This window comes from Esox lucius, chromosome 17, assembly GCF_011004845.1.
Source record: "Esox lucius isolate fEsoLuc1 chromosome 17, fEsoLuc1.pri, whole genome shotgun sequence".
Classification (NCBI taxonomy): Eukaryota; Metazoa; Chordata; class Actinopteri; order Esociformes; family Esocidae; genus Esox; species Esox lucius.
The window spans coordinates 5775087-5801609 of record NC_047585.1 but is presented as its reverse complement, the minus strand read 5'-3'; the positions used below and the strand labels follow the sequence as shown (position 1 = coordinate 5801609).

The 26523-nt window shown below is 39.1% G+C and overlaps 1 protein-coding gene across 1 annotated transcript; it reads right to left on the bottom strand.

Moving 5' to 3' along the window:
- Nucleotides 1–304: 304 nt before the first annotated feature.
- igsf8 (immunoglobulin superfamily, member 8) lies at nt 305–24647 on the bottom strand. Its single transcript, XM_010905844.4, has 9 exons — nt 24082–24647; nt 22289–22503; nt 21930–22095; nt 18783–19238; nt 16267–16451; nt 9631–9883; nt 7739–8004; nt 7257–7437; nt 305–3963 (listed from the first exon to the last, which is right to left on the bottom strand). Exons 1-9 carry the CDS (start codon nt 24128–24130, stop codon nt 3836–3838), a joined length of 1899 nt encoding a protein of 632 aa, XP_010904146.2. The 5' UTR covers nt 24131–24647; the 3' UTR covers nt 305–3835.
- Nucleotides 24648–26523: the final 1876 nt, after the last annotated feature.

Genomic DNA, 26523 nt, shown 5'->3' with positions numbered 1-26523 from the left:
CAGGACTTTTCTGTAAAGGGAGACTCAACGATATATCCTTGACTCTCAAAGCACAGCATTTAATTACTACATTTAATGAGTAAATTCAGTCACTGTCAGTCATGGCTCTGGCCATCTCTGGGCCATCATTGACACAAAGGTGCACAGTAGACCCTGGCTAAGAAATGCAGGCACAATGTCACAAGATAAATCAATATTAATTGCCAACCAAATTAGCATAGTAAAAGACAACCGTTATCTTTACATAAGGTCTATACAAATGTTGTTAGGCATCAAAATAATCATACATTAATTTATAAATGTGTACAGTATATCAGGGCTGGTTTATTGATGGCAGTATAACCATAAAAAGCACCATAACAAAACTCAACATTAAATACAACTTTATGTACTATTTTTTTTTAAGTTTACAAAATGCTCCAAAAAAAAACAGAGATTATATGTAAACAGAAAACTGCTTTTTTGATTGACAGCTTCATACTTTAGCTACAGATGTTAAGAGCAGCTAAAAAAGGCTTAACACTTTGCAATATAATGGTTGATATTTCAGACCATTTTCACCAAAAATGTATCAACCCCTAAAAAAATTCCATTGTTATTCTCATAATTATTTTGTGTTTTATTTTTCTGCTGTTGGGCTCTGGTCAGAGTAAAGAAACGACATTGGTTGCCATTATAAAGACACAAAGTCACATTTCAAGAAATGAGCGTAGTTCTGGAAGCTTCCTATTCAACATGTTCACAGCCAGACCTAGCTGGGCAGTACCACGTCATTAGATAAACCAAATGTCAAAGTGATAATACACAGTGATAGCATGGTGGGGGAGGGTTTACAGAGGGCTGAGCTATAAACACAGGGATTAAGGAAGGAGCAGAGCACTAACAGCATATTCAACACAAACATTCTGTCAGTGCAGCACTCTCCGCCGCACCATCACTTTAACTCCTTCCTTGTCTGTTCTCTCACTCTGTAATTACACCAAGTTAAATGACCATTGTGTTCATTTAGTGAGCAATTAAAGTTGATTCCAATTCCAAATCATATCTGTCTGTTTTCTCTCTTATTCCATCATTCAAAGCTATGATGATGTGATCACACAGTGATGGAGCAGGCCAGGAGCACCGTTTGAGGTTCGACAGCTGTAGGATAAACCAGCTTTTCACAAATTGATCTCTAAAAGTAAGTAGATCACATTCCAGAACATCACAGATCACACATTTGTTTTGTATTTTTGTAGTAAATATGATAACTTCAAGAAATGAGTTTTGGTCCATCACAATGGGGGGGCTTTAATTCCTAAATGTTCACAATTTATGGTTGTACATACCCTGACATTAAGGCTGACAGTCTGCAGTTTAACATCTTAATCATTGTTTCATTTCAAATCCATTGTGCTGGAATATAGAGCCAAAACAAAACGCATGTCACTGTCCAAATAATTCTGGACTGCACTGTACATCGGCTTTATGACAGTTTGTAACTCCTGTTATTGTGTACTAAACATTCATTACTATAATTTATATTATGTAATCAAAATACCTGCTTACATTTCATAATTGCATGTTTGGAAATGTGGTAAGATACATTTTTGCTAGGCGTAGTGGACAATGGGACTCAATATTAGTGTCCTTCTGTCTGTCACAGGATGGTAAGTTTGGACACAGACTGAAGACATGCCCCGACAATGTGAGAAAACACCATGCACTGCCAGGTTTATGTGTAACATTTGTAGTTTTCAACATGGTGGAATCGCACTTAGCATAATAGGCCAGTGTTGTGACAGTGCCCATACACAAGCCAGTCAACTGACCTACATGCTGCCGAGGGAAGAGCACCTCTTAACCCCACTGCCCAAGGGCACAGCTGTTTCATTTGAGAAAAATAACAAATGGCAACCGTATTCCTATTTGAAGCAGGCCTACATGGCATAAAAAAAGGAAATATTAACAGTTTTCATCTAACCACCATACAAACATGTAAAAACACACTGAATCAATCTGGAAACAATCATTAACCATTTAAATTGACTATCCTAAAAAACAGAACAGCACATGACTTCACAGTGACACAATAGCCAGTAACTACTCAATAGATACAAATGGTTCCAGAGGAAACAATTTGGTATTATCTTTTTTCCCCACCGCCACTCTAATAAAACCACCAAGCGATACATAAGAGCTTCAAAACAAATATTGATTGAACCTTTAAGTAATCTGCCCCAACCAGTGTGAAACAGCATTTCAAGTAGTCTTGTCATCCATTTTTAGTAGGAAAAATAAAAACTATTTTGATGGAATATTCTATTCCGTACAACACATTTCAGCTCAGTGCATGAATGCTAACTATCTTACATTTAGGCAGTAGCTCTTATCCACAGGGACTTTAGGGTTGCTCAATTAGAGTTAGGAGTCTAGCAAAACCGTGTCAGATCATGGATTCAAACCGGTGTCCTTTCCCTTACTTGCCATACATTTGAACTATTAGTCTATCTACTGAACTGTGCCTATTATCTAACATTATCTCTCTTCAAGTATATACAGAAAAATATAGTTTAAATTGGCAGAATGTCTGAAATGCAGGTTAGTCTAAACTGATTTATTCTACTTCACACACCCTAGTAGTAGAATCCTTGGCTGGTTATTGATCTGTGTTGTCTTGACATGTCCTAGGTTTGGCGTGACGAGAGACAGCAATAGAAGATGTCAAAACAGTACCATCTGATCTGGGACCAGGCTCCTCTGTATATTCAAACAATGTGGTGGTTTACATGGGTGTTACCAGTACGTAAAGCTTAGTGGAATGTTCAATTGAACAGAATTGCTAGTTAAAAGACGGAGACGATGTGGTTGTGTTGAAAATGCACCGGTACCCTTAAAATACGTCACTCGACAATGCACCAGTGAGGAAAAACAACTCTAGTACTGGTGGTCTCACTGAGATGGGTTTAACAAGGCAGTGCCAGTTTTAGTAGAGGTGTGGACATGTGTTGCATTTTAAATAATCAGAGACAACTCAGTTTAATTGTGGGACCACATTGGAAAGGTAAACATTTTCAACTTCAGGCAGTATTTACTGTGGTTTAAAGGACACAAACAAGCTGGATGCAACATACTATAAACATTCAGAAAAGATTCATACCATATTCAACAAACAGGCTGGATGCAACATATTCGGAGAAACTGAATAAATTATTGGTACCATACAGAATACAAAACACTTGTCTGTAGAAAAAGTACCATTAGTTTTGTTCCCTGGAAGGCAATGGGGTTATTTGTTAGTTGGCATACAACACCCAATCGAGTGCTGCTCTAACCTCTATGCTACATGCAGCTCATTGTCCCATGACATTAATTGCTGTAAAGATAGGGGGTTTGCTTAATTTTCCCTAAATAATTTTCTACATCTACGATAAGATAAGGTATTACGGATTTCATGTAAAATGTGACATTTACAGACAAACGTATATTTTAAACCTATTTTTGGGGACTTCAAATTAGACTGATTAAGTCAATGGTTTTGGTAAGTTCAAAAACAAAAAACATAACCAACATAAAGTATCCTACCGTCTTGCCAACAACGATTACTAAGTGAAGTACACTGCTGCCTTAACCTTGCATAACCTTGCCCTTTGTTTGGGTGTTCTCAAAAAAAGTGTCCCTTATTCATTTGATGCACTAGGAAAAATATTGTGAAAATCATGCAATCTGCCTCCGCAACATGAAGAGTTCCACTTTCTTCTTTTCAAACTTTTCAATGGTTCCTTCCTTTTCTTCTTATTGTCTTCATCCTGACGATGACCCTGTGGTAAACTTCTTTGTTGTATTGGTGAACTCCTTATTTTGGGGAGCGCTGTCTGGCTAACCTCTTCATGAAGCAACAGGTCACTGTGGCGATGATGACCACACCAACAAACAGGGCAGAGGATACGCCCACCACCAAAGGGATGAGGAGCAAGTCGGCCGCTGCGGAGGAAGACAGAGATTAGGAGAAATGGGGGAGAGGGTAGAGAGGTAAAACAAAACATTGTAGAGAAAGTAGGGAGGTATAGAGAGCAAAAGGATGAGTTTGTTATGTTTGGAAGATTACTACACTACATGGCCAAAATTATGTGGACGCTAGTGCTTTTAAAATATATAACACAAATGGATTATACAAAGAGTTCTATGCTGAAGACCGATGCAGTTCTAACACGAATGGTCACAGAGTTCCAGCAGCAAGCGCTAATGCTACGTGCACAAATAGCTCTGGCGAGCTGTTGCTGAGCCTTCCCTAGCGTGCACAATGCCTGCTCGGGCAGGGCGTATCTCCCTAATTCATGCCAGCTACAAATATAGTCAACCAGTATCGGGGAAACATCAGTCTCTACAGGCAATAACAATTATTTAGTATTTGCATGACTCCACTACTAAAAACGTATTACGACTATGCCAAGTCAATGATGTGTCAATCTTCAAATTGAAATGAACTTTGTTTTACGTAATGAATGTATCATTCACCCGTGATCCCAACAATCTCTAAAACAATGAACACATTTTTAGAATTATATATCTGTATGAAGCCAGAGAAGCATCATTAAGTTTGTCTCAATGTTTTTTAGCTAGCATGTGAGGTTTTTAGCTAGCAAGTAGAAAAGAAAAGGGACATCAAGAGGCGGATAACATCTGCCCTGCCATTGGTAGTCGCCGAACTCGCTAGCTTAAATAAATTGACGAGAGAAACTTATAATTGCGGTATCTGGTTTCCCCATTATTTATGATGCTTCTCTGGCTTCATGCAGAGATAGAATTCTAAAAAATTGTATATATGGAAGGTTTCAGAGATCGTTGGGATCAAGGGTGATCACATGCATAACGTAAAATCACATGCATAACCTAAGTCAATTTCTATTTTAACATTGACAAATCATTGTCTTGGCATCGTCGTAATACATTTTAGCAGTGGAGTCACTGAATACTTATTAATATTTGCTGAGACGGATGTTTCGGTTAGTGTGTTTTGAGGAAAGATTCGAGCTTCACCAAAGCCTTTTTAACATATATATTGACGAGTATAATTGAGAAAAAAAACATAACAGCTTAATGATACTTTAGGATCATTGTTTATTGAACTGAAGGGAAACTAAAACAATTGTGCAAAAATGTTTTACACTTCCTAACCACCTTTAAATTCAACAACCTATCTTTGCATAGCTCTTTGTCACTAAACCATTTGTCGGTAACTTCTAATTCCGTTAATGTATTCCATCTTTCCTATCATCCACTTGATACCAGTACATATTGTGCCTTTCCGACTAGGCTACCACACCACTAGTGCCCCTTCAAACACCTTTGGGATGTACTAGAATGCCCACTGCAAGCCAGGCCTGATTGCCTCACATCAGTGTCCAATCTCATTAATGTTCTTGGGGCTGAATGAAAGCAAATCCCTAAAGCAATATTTAGTGAAAAGCCTTCCCAGAAGAGTGGAGCCTGCTATAGCAGAGAAAGGCCAGACCAACTCTATTACTGCCCATGATTTTGGAAGATGTTTGACAAGCCTAGGTATCCACATACTTTTAGAAATGTATGGTAACTGTCAAAACAAGCATTAGCTTAATCATTAAGAATACTGTATTTAGCTGTCAAAACAAGCATTAGCTGAATCATAAGGAATATGTGCCTTCACTCACTGTGTGGGGATAAGCAGTGATTCAGAGCACCTTAAATATCTACAATTGATGACTCAGCCGATCACTCTAAATTTTAATCCTACTCATTAAGAAGACTTAAACTGCAACTAAATCAGCCATCATATGTCACCATGTGGGATTTGACGCTGTCTTTCCCCACTATGAAACACTAGTCGAAGACCCAAAATTAGAAGTGAACAGTATTACTTCAGGGACAGGTTGAAATACAGATCAGGGATTGTTCTGTTATAGAAACCATTGGGCGGGCCGCTTGAACGGTTGTTTCGGCCTGTCCAAAAAGAAAATGCCGAAAAGACATTGAAATCAATCTATCACTTCAGTAAGAATATATGCATGCATTTTTTAAAGGAATATAGTACTAAGAAGCAAAGTTGTCTGTCCACTCTTAAACTAGTTATTTGCATCTTCAGCAGAAGTGTTTGGTAGCTACAAAAGTGTCTGCCAGCTACTAGCGCTGTAGTAAGATAATTATTTCTGCACTGACAGTGACACGGTAAAGATACTTTGAAGCGAGAGTAACCACCCAGACTGAAGATTCTACCATGTCTATCAGATATGTTGTCTATAAGTTTAAAAGTTAGCTATGGTAATGCTACCGTCTGCGTTTTAGTTTTGTGAAGAGTTAGACAGGTAGCTAGATAATATATTTTGCCTGTGAAACCATGGAAAAAGGAAAAATAATGTAATTATTTACCTGTCAGAGTGAGGCCACGAATGGAAGCTACATTTGCAAGGTCACCACAAAGCCTAAACATTTCACTAAAAAGTTAAATATAAAGTAATAATATCTCATTCCTTTCAATAACCCCCTATAACTGCTTTATACAATTCAGTTTTTTGGAGGGAAAATAAACTAGAGAGCCAGTGACTGAAGCTAGGGGGGTAGAGGTGCTGGAGGAGGAGCAGGCTGAGGGACAGCCGGAAGGAGTTGGAACAGAGTGGCCCAGAGAGTAATGAGACAGTGACTGAACCAATATAGAGTTACAGCGGTGAGCAAGGTTTTGGATTAAGGTATTATAGGAATAAAATCCTGACCAATGAGCATATACAGTATACAGTCTTAATAGTAGTAATAAAGCCTTTAATAGATAGGGCTTTATAAAAGGTACATACTCAATATTTTCAAATTATAGCACAAGCAATTTATTATGCTAGTTTATTATACTAGTTTACCTATTAGTAACCTTGTCAGCTTCATGGGACATCTTTTCAGAATTTCAGGTAACTGATTACTCCAATTAAGTTCTAAAGACATCAAGAATGATCAAAGGACAGGATGCACCTGAGCTCAAATTGGAGTGTCATGACCAATGGTCTCAATACCTTTTACATGCGATATTTCTAAGACCAGGATTTAGTTTTTTCATTATAGGGGTTTGTGTGTTGATTGATTTGCAAAAAAAATGTAATACATTTTGAAGTAATTCTTGTATTATTTAGTTTAGCAGACCTAGTATAAATAACACAATCCTCTAGATTACGTTTTACATTAGTTAGTGCATACATTTTCATGCTGGCATCCCCCATGGGAATCAAGCACCACAATGAGACACCAATGCGACTCACCTCGAGCGTACAGGTAAACCCTGACATTCTCTGACTGAGCTTTGGCTCCGGTGTTGTACCAGACTCCCTGGGGGTCCTGCCCCCACACCTCTGCCTGGCAGACAAACAGGCCCTGGTCCTCAGACTGAGCTGAGAAGATCCTCAGCCTGTAGGTCACTGGAGACACCCGATCTACGCTGACCTTTACGCCAAAAGGATAGTGGAAAGAAAACAGACACTTATTTTAGTCAATGGACAGAACCCTCTCATTCAGAGCATTTTTCACTGCATTCAAGTAAGGCAGTTGATGTGGCCACAGCCCCTTGTGCACATGTTCTGCTGCAGCATGGCATCTAATCCAGCCCACAGCCCTTTCAGCAAAAAGCTCTATCTTTCCCCATTGTCTCTGTCAATGAAGCATGAAATTCCTGAGAAAACATTTTTTAAATATTAACATTCTGTATTTTTTTTAATTTAGATATCTAATAAATTACAAAAATTACCTCAGAGCTGTTGTTAGTATAAAGCCTGGAAAGGCCTTCGTGGGTCAACGAGGCTAATACCCGCCCCTTCTCCTCTACACCTTCTCTGTCCAAACCGCCTTTAGTTCCACCCTCCTGGACAGGAAGAAACACTTTTTGCAGCCATTGGACCTCAACCTGGGCAGGGCCGGTGGTTACCACGGACACATTGCAGAGAAGAGTGACGGTGTCCCCTCTTTTGAGAAGAGGCCCACGGGGAAGTTGGGCAAGAGCAGACACCTTGACCTCTGCCAGGAAACAGGCACACAGATTCATACTAAGAATTCAATTAGGATCAACTCTGTTTAGGTATTAGGTTGTTAATTCAATTAAACAGATCATTTCAAAGTCAAAGGGTTAATCTTTCAGCTTTACTAATAAACAACGGAAGTCTGAAGCTACTGGCTTCATTAGCCATGTGGTCCCTGAAAGCCTGTAATTCCTAGCTAATGTCATATACACTGCTCAAATAAATCAAGGGAACACAATCATTACAGTATAACACCAAGTCAATTAAACTTCAGGGATATCAATCTGTCCAGTTAGGAAGCATTAGTGATTGTGAATCAGTGTCATCTGTTTTGTGCAAATGACGACAAGTGCACTGGAAAGGCAACAGCAAGACAACCCCCAAAAAGGGAATGGTTTTGCAGGTGGTGACCACAGACATTTGCTATCTCCTTATTCTTCCAGACTGATTCTTTAGTTTCATGTTTTGCTAGTGTCCATGTCACTGCTGGTAGCATGAGGTGGTACCTGTAGCCCATTCAGGTTGCACAAGGAAGTACAGCTCCTCCAGGATGGCACATCCATATGTGCCGTCGCAAGAAGGTTTGCTGTGTCTCCCAGTACAGTCTCCAGAGCATGTAGGAGATACCAGGTGACAGGCTGTTACACGAGGAGACCTGGACAGAGCCTTGATTGGCATTCGCCAAAGAACACCAGAATTGGCAGGTCCACCATTGGCGCCCTATTCTCTTCACATGTAAAAGAGTCTTAAGACGCCGTGGTGAAAGTTATGCTGCCTGCAACATCAAACCTGACCGGTTTGGCGCTGGGTCAGTGATGGTCTTGGGAGGAATATCCTTGGAGGGTCGCACAGACCTCTGCGTGCTATCCAACGGTACCCTGACTGCTGTTAGGTACCGGGTTGAAATCCTTAGATCCATCGTCAGACCTTACGCTGGTGCAGTGGGCCATGGGTTCCTCCTGGTGCAGGACGATGCACGGCCTCATGTGGCCAGAATGTGAAGGCAGTTCCTGGATGACGAAGGCATTGATGCTATTGACTGGCCTTAAGGTTCCCCAGACCTGAATCCAACTGTGAACCTTTGGGACGTCATGTATCGGCGCATCCAATGCTGCCAAGTAGCGCCACATACTGTCCAGAAGATCATTGATGCCATGATCCAGGTCTGTGAGGAGATTCCGCAAGACACCATCCACCATCTCATCAGAAGCATACCCAGACATTGTCAGAAGTGCATACAGGCACGTGGGGACCATACACACTACTGAGTCACATTATGAGTTGCCATGATTAAATTCACCCAAGTTGGAACAGCCTGTGATTTCAATTGTTTACTTAGATTTTCGGTTTTCGGAGTTTGAATCCAGCCCTGAAATCGGTTGGTGAGTTTGGTTTCCATTGACCGTTATGTCATTTAGTGCAAAAAAATTACACAATGTACTGTAAAGATTTTGACTGTTAATATATTTTGTTAATCTAGACCCAATGTGTGATTTCAGTGTTCCCTAAATTGAAATGAAAATTCTAAGGGCTGTGAGCGAGGATGGAGAAATGGGAGTGCAGATGTTTGGGTCTCTTAGTTTAAAAGCACTAACTGTTGAGGAATTTGATTGATCAATCTTACCTTTGGTCTTGAGGTTAACAGTGACACCCTCAGATCTCTGAGTAACAGTGGCTGTCTCAGAGGGTCCTGGGATACGTTTCCCAGCAAAGACACTCACAGCGCAGCGGTAGACCCCGGAGTCTGCCGGGTGGGCTGAGAACAGCCTGAGAGTGTACCTCCCCTCTGTCTCTTTCTCCATGGAACCCCCTCCACCACGGCTGGAGTCATCCCTCCAGGTCACTACACCATTTGGGCTGTAACGGGCAACTTCCTCCTAGGAGTGAGAGAGAGTGATGGGTGATGAATACATATTTTGCCTTTGTTGGCAGTACAGGTGGCAGGGTGGAGGGCCCTAAGCCAGATTCATTTAAGTGGTACCACGGTTGACGCCAGAGAGTTCTAAAATTAAGTTCCTGCAATTCTACTAATTTGACCATGGGGCATAGAGAAAGCTTTGCACTTTAAAAACATGTTTCTCTGCAAATCTGCACATTCTGCCTAATTTCTGTATTTCTACCCATGTTGCCATTGGGTGGAGACATTTTGGGCGTTTTATCCTGCACATTTTGCCATGACTTATGCCAGTGGTCATTAATACAACTGTAGGCAGTAGTTACAAAACAAATAAAGACATGCAAGACTGTTAGAAAAGCATTCCAGGGTACTGCATGATTCTGGTTGAGAGACTTGAATGACACTAAATGTTAATGCAAACTGTAATGCATTTAAATGAATCATTTCTTTTGTGGAGGAATATAGAACTGACCAAATTTACGCTAATGTGTTAAAACATCGTGAATGCTTAGTTAGCCGGAGCCGGAATTTTACAACTATGTAACTACTTCACATGCTGATATTGACTTAGTTTTTATTGTGTAAAAACATCTACTAGCTACCGAAGCCCCTGAACTAATAATATACCAAATCTGACATGCTGACAGCATTGCAGTGTGGGTTTTGCACATGACATGAGTCACAATAGCCATCAACAGATTTCACATGTTGCTTATTAAAATTAGGAACTGCTGAAAAATGTCACAATATGTATATTTGTTTAATATTTACCCTATTTAACAAAGCATCATAGAAATGTGTGTTTTTTGTTGGATTACCCCTTTGAGGAACTGTATTAGATTAGGATAAAGTACAGTACAACGAAAGGCTGTTAGAATCTAACCAGAAGTGCAAATATAGGGCAGAATGTTTTTACAAGTATTAAGCATATGTATATTACAAGTGGAATGTGTAGATGTGCAAAGAAGGAAAATGCAGCACAAATGGCAATACTAAATGTGCAATTAAGGCAAATACAGCTCCTGAAAAAATGTAAAGAAGGTTGGAAAGGAAGGTTTTGAGGGAGGAACAGAAGGGTTAAAATTAAGACACCTCTTAAGCTCTTATCAACCGGGCTGTTTTGGAAGCCTTCCACGTCACCAAAGAAACTGGAAGAGGTAGGAGCTAGGGTGACCAAACAGACAACTCTCAATTCTGTAAGTAGGCATGTAATAGCTATATTACATTCCTATATATTACACGCATAAATAGACAATAAGCTAGATTTAATTTCATTAACGCAATAGGGGACTGCACATTCTCGAAACATTTAGATAAATGTAAATTGTACTTGTTGCTAGCTAGTAAACTCCAATGACGTCAGCAGTGAGTTCAGCTGTTATGAAACAGCACCGAGCTGTTAGCTTGAGTGCGGAAGTTTACAGATGTTGTGAGGTAGTGCATTGTTTACGGAAAAAAAATATTCGGCTTCACGCAGAACATAACCCTTGATACAATGCTCATTTTGGCACAATTCTTTCAGGAGAACATACAGAGACCTATACCAATAAACCGTGGTCTTCTCATTACGGAAAACCGAATGTATCATATACATCTGAAAAACTCAAAAATGAAATAATTCACAAACAAAAATGTCTATATGAACTAGAACAATCATGACAGAATATCTGTAAATAGGCCCCAGGTTAAAAAAAACTTTCCTTTAAGCACCTCCGACAAGTTGGATTGGCTTGATTGGCACTTCTTACGTACCATATGGTCAAATGGCTCACACATCAAATCAACAGGCTTGAGATCCGGTGACTGCTGCCCACTCCTGTATAGGCATAATACCAGCTGACTGCTTCTTCCCTAAATAGTTCCTTGCATAGTTTGGATCATTGTCCTATTGTATGAGGAAATTGTCTCTAACCGAGCACCGTCCACAGGGTATGGCATGATGTTGCAAAATGATAGCCTTCCTTCTTCAAGTTCCTTTTTACACTGTACAAATCTCCCACTTTACCATTACCAAAGCACCATCAAGCACTCCTCCAGCATGTTTTCATTGGATCTGCATCTCACTAAAGTTTTTCTTTATGATCTGAACACCTCAGACTTGATTTGTCTGTCAATAACTTTTTTCCAATCCTCCTCTGTCCAGTGTGTGTGTTCTAATGTTTTATTTTTACTGGCCCATCTGAGATGTGTTTTTCTTTGCAACTCTGTCTAGAAGGCCATCATCCCGGAGTTGCCTCTTCACAGTTGGTGTTGTGCAGGTACTATTTAATGAAGCTGCAAGTTGAGGACCTGTGAGGTGTCTGTTTCTCAAACTAGACACTAATGTATTTGCATCAGGGCCTCCCACTGCTCTTTTGATTCGGGTTAGAGACAGTTTGTGCTGTTCTGTGAATGGAGTAGTACACAGCGTTGTTTCATTCACGGAATAGCCATTGTTTCTCAGAACAAGAATAGACAGATACGTTTTTTCTGAAAGTTATTTGTTTCTGGACATTTTGAGCCAGTAATCGGACCCACAATTGTTGATACTTCAGATACTCAACTAGTCAAAGAAAGTCTAGTTTTAATGCTTCTTTAATCAGCAAAACAGTTTTCAGCTTTGCGAACTTAATTGCAAAAGTGTTTTCTAATTATCAATTTGCCTTTTAAAAGTTGGACTAGCAAACAACATGCCATTGGAACACAGGTGTGATGGTTGCTAAAAATGGGCCGCTTGTGTAGATATTCCATAAAAAATCTGCCATTTCCAGCTACAATAGTCATTTCCAACATTAACAATGTCTACACTGTGTTTCTAATCAATTTGATGTTATTTTAATGTTTTTTTATTTATTTTATTTTTAAATACATGGACATTTCTAAGTGACCCCAAATCTTTGAATGGTAGTGCATATCTTCAGTTTGCAATTGAAGAAAACACTGAAAACTGAATCATTTATTAAATCACAGCTTATTCCAAGAAGGAATCCTCAAATGGCCTAGACAATATCCTTGGCACCATCTAGAAGTAGTTTGAAATAATTTGATTTGAAACTGAACTTACATTTGGTGAATTGCAGGTGCCTACTATGTGAAAAGGACTTATTAAACCAGACTGAATAAAGAAACGTCTCCTGTTTTGTGTCACTGAATGTACCGCAAAAATCGGAAAAAAAAGAAAACATTATGTATGTCCATATCAAGAGACTTTGATGTTCCTTTTTTTATTGTATGTAATGTTATCAAGAAAGCCCATTCTACTGTGGTCAACCTCTCTCTATGTGGTAGGAAGAGAGAAGATTGCAGTGAATGATTGTTTGAATGATAGAGTAAGCAACTACATGAAATACCACACAGATTCAAGCTAACCACTAGACACAAAGTACAACAGTTTCAAGTTGCAACTTCCATCGCCAATTCAATGAAAGGGGGTTGTATGGTTAGAGACCTACTGCTAAGAGTGAGACATAAGAAAGCCTGTCTGCAATTCGCCAACACACACCTGAACATACCACAACCTCTTGGAGACAGATGAGACCAAAATAGAGGTTTCTGATAAGTGACACTATGTTTACAGAAAACAAAATAAAGCCTTCAAAGAAAATAACTCTTTCCCCACAATCAAATACAAAGGAGGTAAAGTAATGTCAGGAGAATAACAAGGCATCTTGGAGTGCAATGTCAAACCCAGTGTCAGAAAACATTATGAGTCTTCCAGCAGCACAATGACGCCAAACACCTCAAAAAGGACCCAGTTCAAGACAAAACACTGAATTGGCCAGCATTAAGTACAGATGTAAATCTCAAATTAAACCTGTGGTGATATCAGAAAACCACAGTTTGGAGGCACACTTCAAATCTGTGAGAACTGGAGCAGTTTGCACAAGAAGAGTGGACAAAACTGCATCCATAAGGGGCAGAAAGCTTATCCACAGCTATATGAAGAGCTTAATTGCTGTTATTTTGGCTACAGGCTGTGTAGCCAAAACAGAATGCAATGAGGTGCAAATGATTTATCCCTGTATTTATTTGTAAATTGTACAAGGACAACATATCAAATGTTGAAACTGAGAAATGTTATTGTTTTTGGAAAAATTTAGAGACTGTTAAACTGTTTTTTTACCCAGTTTTCAGACTTAATCTGCCAACAGCCCACGCCACTTAGCATTGGTATCGAAATGGTACCCAGGCGCTAATCACCCCTCACTGAATACATGACGTCAATGGATGAATGTGCAATACTTAAAGATGAATGAAAACTTCATTAGGCTATTATTGAAACATAATACAAATGATATAGGCTACTTATCACACAGGTTAGCGTTTTTCAATAGGAGATTCAGCTTATTGTGTAGGCTAATTCATCCAATTTAAATCGAAAATGTAAATCTACATTATTTTAGGAGGGAAAGAAACTAAATCGCGCACACATAATCTCTTTTTGAATTTTCATGGCTTATTTTACAGAAGATTAATATTCTACAAATGTATTAGGCTAAATATTTATTCAGAAAATGAAATTCCAACAATGTCTTTTTCTAATAACCCCTCTCGTTTTTGATAACTTATTCATGTCACCTATAGAAAGATCTTATATGCCAGTAATCTAGGAGACCAGAGCTATGCATTGGCATTGAAATCAACTTGATTGCCCAACTACTACCCTCGGGAGAGATGTGCAAATACACGCTGTTCACAGCCTATTCATTTCGTTTTTTTTCACATTATGAGACCTTCAAAATAAACACATTCTTGTACTTGTAATTTATAATTTTTTTGTCTTTTATATAGTTTCATAACGACCCAGTATATGAACTGATGCTCTGGCTGGATTGTGATGCTGCGGAGGACAATGTCCATGCTCATAGGGACGATTCGTATGCTAATGACGCCAAACCGCTCTGGCGGTTACTGGGGTTCAAAAAGGCCTGGCGGTTCTAGTTTTAAACTGTTGCACTATTTGCCCACGCAGTATTTCACAGAGTGGTGAACCCCTCCCCATCCTCACTTCTGACAGACCCATCCACTCTGGAATTATCTTTTAATACCCAATCATGTTACTGACCAATTTAGTTGTGCAATATTCCACCAGGTTTAGTTTTTTTTGCTTTACACAACTCTTCCAGTCTATTGCAGCCTCTGTCTCAACCTTTTTGAAGTGTTGCTGGCATAACATCTTTCCAAAAACAATAACATTTCTCAGTTTCAACTTTTGATATGTTCTCTTTGTACTATGTTCAATTAAATACAGGGATAAATGCACATCAATGCATTCTGTTTATATTTGCATTTTACCCAGTTTGACAGCATTTTGGAAACTGAGTTGTAGTATGAGACAGTATTTTTTTATTTTACAGTTTATGATTAAAGTCAGCAACACTCAATATAATTCATACCTTTAAAAATTCACCTCACTGTCCTTATATATACGAACAAAATGTTACCACATAAGCCCTATTTTCATAGATTTTTTGGGATCAGTATATTTCAGGCATATATGCTGGAAGTCAACTCATCTATTTATTTATGTTCATATGATAGGATATGAATGTCTAAATACATGAAATTCTCAGAACAATAATTATATAGAATATCTTTCCAGTGCCATTGTCCTCAGCTTCATGGGATTTTTTTTTTGAATTTCAAGAAATTACCTTTAAATTTACAAACACATCCTTGAAGAATTTGTTGAATTTCAAGAAATCTTTTAAAATTATGACATTTTGTGGGGTGAGGGGGCCAACGTCACCTATCGCTGTGCACCTAGCTACGCCCCTGACCAAGCCCACCACCTAAGCCCCTTTTTGATTCAGAAAAAAACCCTGCAATCAAACGTTGCCGAGGTTCCATGATACACAGTGTCTGCACAAAGAATTCAGACCAATTGATTTGAAAAGAAAAACTGAAATGTATCATGCATCGGGCCTAAGTGAATTGAGTTGTGATTTGCTATGGTCAATGGAATTGAAATTTCTCTCTTTTTGCACCAAACATCTGCCCAAAGATTGAAAGATATTTCCATCCATGTTATCTTAAGAAATGTTTAATTTTGATTCCCTTGAATAATTAACAAACTAAAATATATTCCACATTTTGGACAATTACAGAATAGCTAACAACCTGTGTTATTAACATACAGCCATGTTCATTAATTTTTGTCAAAGGGTGCAAAACATTTAGTTGTGATTAGGCAAAGGTCTTAGGTTCCCATTTGTCTTAGGTAAACAATCATGTAAATTGTATTAATAGCAAAGTAGAGCGTTTATAAGGCATACTGATGACAATATGCCATTGGAAACCACATCACTTTTTTTTACCAGAAGGTATAGCACATTATATTGGAAATATGTTGCCAAAAGAATTGTCAATAAAAACAATACTAACCTCACCCACTTCCCCAGTAACAACCCGGTCCTCGCTGCTCACTGCCCTTGTCCGTATCCACTTGACCAGCAGGCCTGACCGGCCCCCAGAGGCCAAACCAGACACCTCACAGGTCAGTGTGAGAGGAGAGCCTAACTGGACAGTCACCTCACCACGTGGTGTGGATGTCACCCTCAGGGAGTCAGCTGAAGACAATGAAATGGGGAAGAGAGAAACACAGTTTCTGGTTCAGCTAAAGAATTACAGTTATAGGGAAGTAGATTGAGAACTGAAATTTTTTCTGTGAGTCTGTGATGTTCAACTCGTAATTAAGGCCATGAATCGTAACAAGTCTAAAGCAAGAAATGTTGCCAAATTGGGTTAGGTAAACTTACAATTTTGTGAACTTCCATTACAGAAGAGGCATTAATTGGCACATTCAGAGTCATGTATGGACTGAATTAGTATTGGTCATAATCCCCTTAAAAGCATAATTACAGCAGCAAAATATGACTGCAGCAATTGTTGTTATTCCACCATTAATTTCTTCCGTAGTGGATTTTTAGATCCACTTCAAATGTCTGTGTTCTGTTTTGGCTTACCCTGCCTCTGCATTTTTATTATTGAGTACATCTTGTCAGTGTAAGGTCAGGATTATCACACACTGATTATTTCAGACTTCTTAGGTTTACTCCTCCATTGCATTCACCTTTCCTTATGTCTGCCGACTTGTTTTCCCAACCTATGAGCAAACCATCCTTTATATGGAATTGCATTGGATTGATAGCAATTAATCAAGAATTATAAACAGTTTGGTGAAATATTGATAAAAGCAGAGTAATGTCCTTAATGACTTATTGTTGAATTATGAAGAACATGGCATGGATTGGTGACTGAGAAGAAAAATAGAGACAGACTGACTTTCTGTTTGGCCTGCTCAGATTGGAAATAAATAAATGTTCTTAGTTTCTTATATGATTGTAATTGTCTAGTTGATGATTGTAATTGTCTAGTTGATGGTATAATATGGTTTTGATGAATGTATTGATATAAACAAATATATTTGAAAACAAACCCATTTACTGTCATGCAAAATGCCATATACTGTAGTTCCAATAAATTATTAAGCATAATTGAAAAAAAACTGCTCTGCATCCAAATTTACTTAATTTGACACCATTAATAAAGAACAATATGTACTTCTCTTGCCCTTGCAAAAAAAGTATTATTTAAATTATTTAATGAACTGCATACGCTGAGCTTAATAATTTTACAATCAGTGAAAAAATGTATGCATTCTACCCTATAAGCCAATAGTCTGATGGGGTTGCTCAAAGACCCACAGTTGATAGGTCAAGTACCCCCAGTGACATAGTACCCATGGTTGGGAACCACTACATTAGACAAAAGGAGAAGCTCCAGTCTATTGTCTTTCACAAACAATTCAACCCATTATAATAATATAAAAGAGCAGTGTCTGGCTGATGCTCTGTGAAATGCAATTATGGATCTTACAACTGGTATCTGCTATAGTTCGACTTTTACAACACTGCCACAATAATAATACAAGAATTAGTGTTAAACTGCTACTATAGAAAAAAAGACCTAGCAGTTACAGCATCTGACCATTAACCAATAGGCTGCTAGTTCAAATTTCCAAACTGGGAAGGTATAAATGTAATTCTGTCCTTTAGTTATCACTCACACAATACTGCATATTGTATCTGATAGGAGCACATGGTATCAGTGGCCAAGTTAGTGACAGCATGACTGTCCAGATACAGAGGCAGAAAGCCTGAGGATAGTGCTCTTTGTAACCACCACATCCATACTAACCTCAAAAGCACATAAACAGCTTCGATATAAACCATTCAAATTTAGCTTTAGTGGGAGTCAACATAGATTTCCAAGTAAGGGACCTAATGAGTAGGATAGTGGTCAATATTAAATTAGCAAAGTTAGCAAATCACATGACAGAGGTGTGGCTCCCAATTTGGGAGACATGAATGCGGAGGGTTAGAGGCAAGGTGTTGTAGGAGATGATTGGTTGGTAGATTAAGCCAATGCCTATTCACTGAAAAGTTCTCCAGGTCTTGCATTTTGCCTTGTTTAATGCATTACTCCACTGGGGTCTTAATGTGTTTGGGGCATGACTGAGTAAAATTACTGCCATACAAAGAAGAAAGAGCTAAGTATAAAAGTAGAATACCTTTCCACACTACAAGAATGTATAACATGGCCTTAAGTCAAAAGAGGACTGGCCCCTTCCCAGAGCTGGTTTACTTTGTAGGTTTCTTCCTAGTTTCCGATCTTTCTAGTGAGTTTTTCGTAGACACTGTAATTCAATTCTTGCTCTTTGGGGTTTTAGGCTAGGTTATATGCCTAAACATTTTGTTATATCTGCTGATGTAAAAAGGGTTATAAAATAAATGTGACTATGGGAGTGCAACATGCAATTTCAAAGTGTAAAACCTGTTAACTGGTCTGCAAAAACATAGCCTCAAAAACAAACTAAGTGAGCACACGCCGAACAGTACCTAGTGGCTGCACGGTGAGGTTCCCAATCTCCAGGCTCCTCTGAGCAATTTTTTGCCACGTTCCGTTAGGATCCAGGATCCACTGTGATGCCTCGCAGAAGTACGCCCCTGAGTCCTCCGGGGCCACTGCACTCATCCTCATCACATACACATCCATCCCTCCAACGCCGCTCTTTTTCATCAGTGTCAGTTCTCCATCGTCATACCTCTTCTGGTAGGAGTCCCCCCGGCCGGGCCTCAAACCCAGTTCTTTATCTATAGCTATGATGTCTCTCTCTGTCCCTGTCGATGACCCTGATCCGGTCATGGCAGCCCGAACACCGAACGTGATGGACAGGTGAGTGTGCTCTTTTGACTTGACAGCAGCAGAACAGGTGAGAGTTAGCTCCGCCCCCTCCAGAAACAGCTGCCCAATCAGAGAGCGGGTGTAGCTGATCAGGAGAGTGTCAGGGATCACTAAAATAAGAAATAGGAGGAAAGGAGAATGACAAAAAAAGAGATATGAAATAGAGGGAAAGCAAAAAAAATTTAAAAGAGCAAGTACAGAGATGATAGATTATACTATACTGAACCTTTCACATAAATCTAATATCTCCTATACATATGCTAAAACAATACCCACCTAGCGCGACATTACCAAGTTAGAAAAAGCTAAGAAGCTAGGCTAAATGGTACCAGTATGTTACTCTGCGTTGCTAGTGGTTGCTAGCGGGCGATTGGTAGCCAGTCACCGTAACGTTACAAGTTTACAATTGAGGTAAGTAACCTGAAACTATGCAACAAAACGTATGCCTAAAATGCTTCATCTTCTTTTTAAATATATAAATGTGGTAATTTTGCAACTCAAGATTTTGTCGAGACGATAGACTATTAAAAATAATTCGAGACTTCAGATTAGATATTAGATTTTCACATAACTTTAGTTATGAGCATATACTGTATGGTTACGAGTCGTTTATTTGGATGTCACTTGATTATAAAATTACTTGTCAGCAGAGTTGGGGAGTCACGGATTACAAAAAAAAACAGTAACTGTAACCATTTACGTTACCAACAAAAATATTGTACATCGGATTACTGATATTTACCGAAATGTATATTACTTTTGTATTACTTCAATGAAAAACGAATAGGTCCTCGAAATATTTATGACACGTTGCATGTTTGAGTTTATTATTTAATGTTTTAAAAACATCGTTATTTGAACCAAACTAATAATTGCGCGCCTCAGTTGTGTGTGATTATCATGCGCACAAAGGTAGTTCGCTCGCCTAACCAGATTAATGACGGATTAAGCGCTAGTTTTTTTAACTCCGGTTTTGGTTGGTTGGATGGCTGGTAAAAACAGAGTATATCTACTATAATATTACCCAAGCTATATAAAATGTTATTTAGTTATCTACTCTACGCATCTTTCTCATAACAATGATAGCCCTACCTGGTGTTAAATATTTTTTTAAGTTTCAAGGTTTATTTGTCAAATGCACCAAGCACAGCCAGGACGAGTTGCACCGAAGAACTCTGACAGGAATTGTTTAATAGATTAGGCAACTATTTAGATAGCTGTAACATGGCGCTGCCTTCAAGATGAACCATTATATGGAATTTACCACTACATGTGAGGAGAAAAAAAATCTGACAAAGGATGAATATTTGCATTTAATGCAGCCACACCAACTCAGTCCATACAGGTAGGCCATGTGATTCTGCTTGCTTTGCATCTCTGAACATTTTGTTAATTGGTTATCATTGGCTGCTGACCTTATTTAATTTAAGCTAAGAGTGCAGGTTTATAATCACAGTTTCTTTATTTATTTGCGTTTTGAAAATCCATCACTGGTGGCGGGTGTTCACGATCTATGCGGGTGTTGACTATTGCAAACGTGCATTCGAGTGCCTGTGGTTTCTGCAACATTTTGACAATCAGCTATAGCCCCTGATCTCAAATGGAACAAGAATAATAATAATAATAAAAAAATAGACCCTGATCTATTCATCTATAATTACGATCGCACATTATGCTAATGTAGACGTGTTGGCCGCTAGCGTGTACATCGACGCATGTACATTCAAAACCCTGTACTTTTTGACCAGGCGGGACAGGAGTGTGGGCTAATGAATGTTATTGTGATCCTAGCAACGTGTCTGTTGACAATGTTGTTGGTTTGGGGGCAAAACATCCAACCACTGCAGATTTAGTTTATCCGCGAAAAGCTACAGATATCTTAATTTCTGTATACCACAATGTCAAAACACTTTTCTAGTAATTGCCATTTATTTTTCAACAATGATTTTAAGCAATTAAAAACATGAATAAAACATAACAAAACAGGCTTATGCATCATTAGATTTTGGGTTATGTTCAGATAAAAATTCAGATTCTGTAAAATCAGGGGTTATTGGATTAATTGGAATGACTAAATATCTGACAGACCTTTAGCATGTAATGTAGAGATGTAGCCCAATCATATTGAAGTAGAAGCAATGGTTTAGAAACCCTTTCCAAAGGCACTGTACACAACCCATAAAAATGCAAATTCTATTTTTGGCCAGCAATGTAAACTAACATTCATTGCCATAGAGATCTATGGAGATTGCTCCCTTTTGCAACCAGCATCAAGTGGCCATTCGATGAATTGCTGTCTTTGATACTTCCGGGTAGGTTTCATTTTTCAGCCTCTAAGTGATATTTCCACATATTATATAAAGTATATCAGATGGACATCCGGTAAAGCGCAGGGAAGCAGGGATTGGGGTACCACCATTGCCTAATCTTGAGCCAGGAAAACTCTGTAAATGTGGTTTGCATTACATTTCTTTTTAAATACCATGAGCCTATAGGGTCAAGAGTTAAAAAATAAATCTGTGCTCCCAAGCCAGCCAACAAGGCTGGACATATTCCTGTACAGTATGGCAGAGAGACCAGAGTCCATTTCAGAACATGGAGATATCTAAATATACAGCCTTGAGGCAACCAGGAAGTAAGAAGAGAAGGAGTGTTTTAATAGGATAAGCGTCCTCCTGTACAAATATAATAATGTTGAGTATGACCTTAAAATGGAAAGTGATTCTAGACCAACATTATGAATACAGGAGCAGACTTGTGCTGTGTGTGTTTGTGAGAGTCTTCCACCTGCTCTGGTCTACCTTTGACTGCCACAGAGGCGCTGTAGTTCCCCTGGTATTTGGAGTCAGTGCTGGGGGTGTAACACTCGTACCGACCCTGGTCATCTGCGCGCAGCCTCTGGAACACCAGACGAACACTGTCCCCCGAATCCCTCTCCACCCTCACCTCTTCGGACCTCACTCGCGGCTGGATGGGTGCACAAGTAGTGTTCAATGCACTTTAAAATAGCTAATTTAAGAGATACATTTTCAGTGCTCTTAAAATGTACACAATTATTTTGTATTCTAAATATCGCCAAGCATTTGGTTAAGGGTGTGACTGAGGTGTATGCATTTAAAAACGTTGTTTAAAAAAAATAAAATAAAAAAAAACATAGTACCTGGAAAGGGGCATAGGCAAACCCTGAGTCCCGGGTGGAGATCACTCCCATCTGTCTTCCCTGAGAGTCATCCCTGTAGAGGTACCATTCAAAGTCCTGAGTCCTGGACCCCTCGTAGCCCGTTACAGCACAGGGAATGGACATGGAGAACCCTGCCACACGGTACAACGGGCCAGGTGGAACCATTACCTCGCGACACATGACGTACCGGACCACTGGTGAGGAGTGGGATAAAGGGGGTGGTTTAGAAAACCTTTCACATCCCAATAAGTCTGTAGTTCAGGTAAACCAACGGCTATGAAACCATCATCTCTACATAGCAGCGCTTCAGACGTTTAAAAAGAGCAGGTCCCCATTGTCATCTAATGTGCAGAGAATCCCAGTAATCCCCTAGCAGATAAATGCATTTCCCATCCCTTTATTGGGGGCGGGGGGTGGCAAGACAGACAGTGATGGGAATCTGTCATTTGCACACATGCTGTGTAGGTCACCGTCTGGTTTCATATACATGCAGTGGCATGCCACCAGTCAATAAACTGACAAACTGGGCCTGACATGTAGGCTATTGTACAGGAGGTCGATGCATCAGTAACCTGGTATATAATGAAAGCCTGGAGTGTGGACGGGTTTCAGACAACAACATGCTCCCACAGATGATTTGGGTTAGTCATTTACTGGGATAACTTAGTTCATTGCATACAATTCAATGCACATTATAGAGGTCCCATATTATGTCTGTCATAAAAACAAACTGCCTCGCACATGTCAATAATAGTTTAAAGGTCTGATAAAACTTGTTTTATAATTCTGTACAGAGAACTTGAGGTTACTGAAACTTCTCATTCTAACATTAACAATGTCTGAAGTTCTGTACCACTACTTCTGCCCTAAACAAATGAAGCATTGTAGCAGGGACAAAACTTAACATAAGTTATGACAATCTCTCTCTCACTCACACACACGCACACGCTAGGACAGGAACCTCACTGTGATGACATACAAATCTTCCAAATGTGACGATAAAGCAAACATGGAACAATAACAGAAAGAACCTTGTTAGCTGGGTGATGGTTCACAAAACACACCCTTCGCGTGCGAAACCCATATAATCTATTTACTAGAAGAACTGGAAATACTGGAGTCGTTTTAACACAGGCCTGTACAAACCTGCCAAAGTATTAGAAGTCTCTACGCAAGCCGCAAGTAGACATAACAATGGCGTCAATTAAATAGCAAGCCAATGAGCCGAGACACGGGCATACTTAAGAGGATAAGGTTCGGGAGATGCATGCAACAGTTACTGTCCTGTCTGCAGCCAATTTAAATTAAGGCAGTAAATTCAACATGGGTAGTAGCATAGCTAGTGGGTGAGTCACTATGCTCAGCGCTGTCTTCGTAATATTTTAAACAGTGTGTCTGTTCTCAGTCTGACCAGGCTGGATAACAGCTTTAACAATCTTCAAGTGACGACGTTGTATTTGTGCGAGAAGCCCCTTTGCCCAGTCAGAACATTGTGATTCCGTGTAGAGAAAAAGTATGCCTGTCGCCTTTACGTAGAAGTAGACGCTAACTCATTGCACCGAGTCCGACCAGTAGTAAATGTCCATAGGTTCTTATTGAGCCACTAACCGTAAGACGACCGTAAAAATCAATGCAGACAAGAGAATTCTCGGACAATAACTTCTCCTTATACAATACAATAGCCTAACCCAAAAAACGGATGAACACGGTTTTCAGAGCATTGTGTATGAAAGTCGTAGGACAGATGAGCTATTTACTTAGAACCACCTCACCCCATAGTAAACAGTGTAGAGTTGTCCTTCGCCACGAAGCCATCATCATATGTCCCTTTGCGGCCAGCAGATTATGTTGATTCAGATTACTCTGCCGGTATGGTTGTCTCGGAATACATTTTCTCTCTTTTCAATATTGAATTCAGCAGCTGGCAAAGCGACATTCATTTAGACGCTCCAACATCAATGTAATGTCCACTTAACATCTGGTGTTTAAATATCGCATACTAAATGTATGCGCTATTAAATTTATTCACGGCGTTGCTCTAGCTAGCTATTCAAGCTAACAACAATATTAATCCGATAAGAGCAGCCTAGTTATTACGGCGCAATTCGTTTAACCTTTTCTTGCATTAGAATGTTAGGGGAACCGGAATTACCAATATACATTTTCTATTCGCATACGGATTATGTCCCTCCTATCTACAGCAAATATTTGCATCCCGTTTTTAGGTCGACTCAAACACGCCGTCTAGTCTGTCCGATAGCTGGTGTCACAGCGGGAAGGAGGAGAGGGAGGGGGTCTGTAGTGCTGCGACTCCGGGAGGGGTTTGGGCAAGAAAACTCTTTAAAAAATGAACGAATCATTGGCCAAAAAAGAATAGACCGCATTCTAAGCCAATCAAAATGGAATGCGCTGAATCAGTTGAACCAATTCAGTCGACCTATACAACTCGGAAACGGCGCCAGTTTATAAGGACGCTTCGCCTGTCCAGTGACCACGGTATTATATGATTGTAATAGCATGTTACCCAGTCCAGTGCATTATAACCATTAGATTTTATTTTTTTTGTCCACCACATGAAAACGGAAAATACAGGCAAGAATCCAAAACAGACATTTGAGGCAGCATTTCGAGGCAATACGATTCATTCAAACGGTTCACCAGAAATACAACATAGATGCGGTAACATGCGCTAAAATACAATGTCAACCAACTCATACAAATAACATCTGGTTGTTACGTGATTACTAAATGTGATGTTTTAGAGTAGTTTTGCAATGGCTGTTGTGGGCTTGTTTCTAGACTGCTCCCAGATCTGTTTGAGCTGACTGCTCCCAGATCTCTTTGAGTTAACAAGGTAAACAAGGTCATTTTATAATCATTACCTTTCTATGGAGAAACAGACTAACATCCAGGTTAACAGAAACCATTTACAGAAACATACTGTAGTGACACTTAGCAGCTCCCACAGGATATTTGCAGGATGACATAATGTCTGTCCATGAGCAAATGTGATAAGCTAATGATACAAGGTGTTTCTGTAACTGCAGTTTATGTGTGTGTGTCAATCTGTCTCTGGTTGGGTGTGTGGCTGTTTTGGATTGCTGGAAGTGGGAGCTACGAAGTGTTGGTTGGACAGGATTCTTTTCTTTCCATTATATAGTATGTGCTGTACAAGATAGGGCTAATAGGAATCTTCTCAGGCATTCCTGCAGGTCCTCTCTACTGTTTATAAAAAATTAAAATAAATATCTTACATTTTACCCATCCTAGTAAGGACCACAATTTTGCTATGATGCCCAATTTCACACTGTGATCTAGTTGAATCTTAAATGGAAATTAATGTTTTCTGATCTTTAAAAAATTATATTTTAACTGTTTAGAATGAATATATGTTCTCTTTTTTCTGAACCCATGTCCACCTCCTTTCTTAGAACAGCAATTTTAATGTTGTGGCCATTTATTCTCTGTGATCCAATCTTAATTGCTTTAGATATTTGATAAATCAGGCCTACAGATTTGGGTCATTCAAATAAATTACTAAACTAATCAGAATTTATTTACGTTTAACCATTTTTATTCAATACATTTTAGAGCCTTTTCAGTATTTCTACCTGCCACCACCCCACTTAAGAGGACATATTTTCTTAAAAATATTTTTTCATAAATTGTGTGATTCTCCTTTAGGCATTTTATAAACATACTCAACAGTTGCCTTGACATTCACAAGGGGCTGACAGTTTGGGCTTACTTCTTACTTCTCTACATTTCTTATATTCTCAAAAGTCTGTCATATTTTATCTCTTTGCATACTGTATTATAAACAAATCCTGTTGAAAAAAGCTGCAACTATTTCATAGCACCATTATTTGGTTTCTTTTGGCAAAGCCACTAACAAATGTATCCATATCAGGGCCATTTGCTATTGACTTCTCGTCAGCCAAAATCACCATATTATTTTTATACATCATACAGTTTAGTGAGATGGAAGGGGGTTTGCACCGGTGACCAAGTAGAGCAAGATACTCCCATCAGATGCTGAAGATACCCCATTATCTAAAGCAAACATGAAGTCTATGCAGATGTAACTAGTGTTAACATTTTATTTTATTACACAAAATCATAATGGTTCCCATGTGTGATTTTAGTGTGCATTCCATTTCACAGAGCTGGTATTCATCAATATTATCTTTGTCTTATCCATACGATCAAACTCA

Coding starts and splice junctions, on each gene's coding strand:
- igsf8 (XM_010905844.4), bottom strand. CDS start 24,130: ATGATGATGGCTTCGTGGCGAAGGACAACTCTACACTGTTTACTATGG. Junction 19,239..21,929: donor CGCCTCTGTGGCAGTCAAAG/GTAGACCAGAGC, acceptor TTCTTATTTTAG/TGATCCCTGACACTCTCCTG. Junction 3,964..7,256: donor GGTTTACCTGTACGCTCGAG/GTGAGTCGCATT, acceptor CTTCCTCCGCAG/CGGCCGACTTGCTCCTCATC.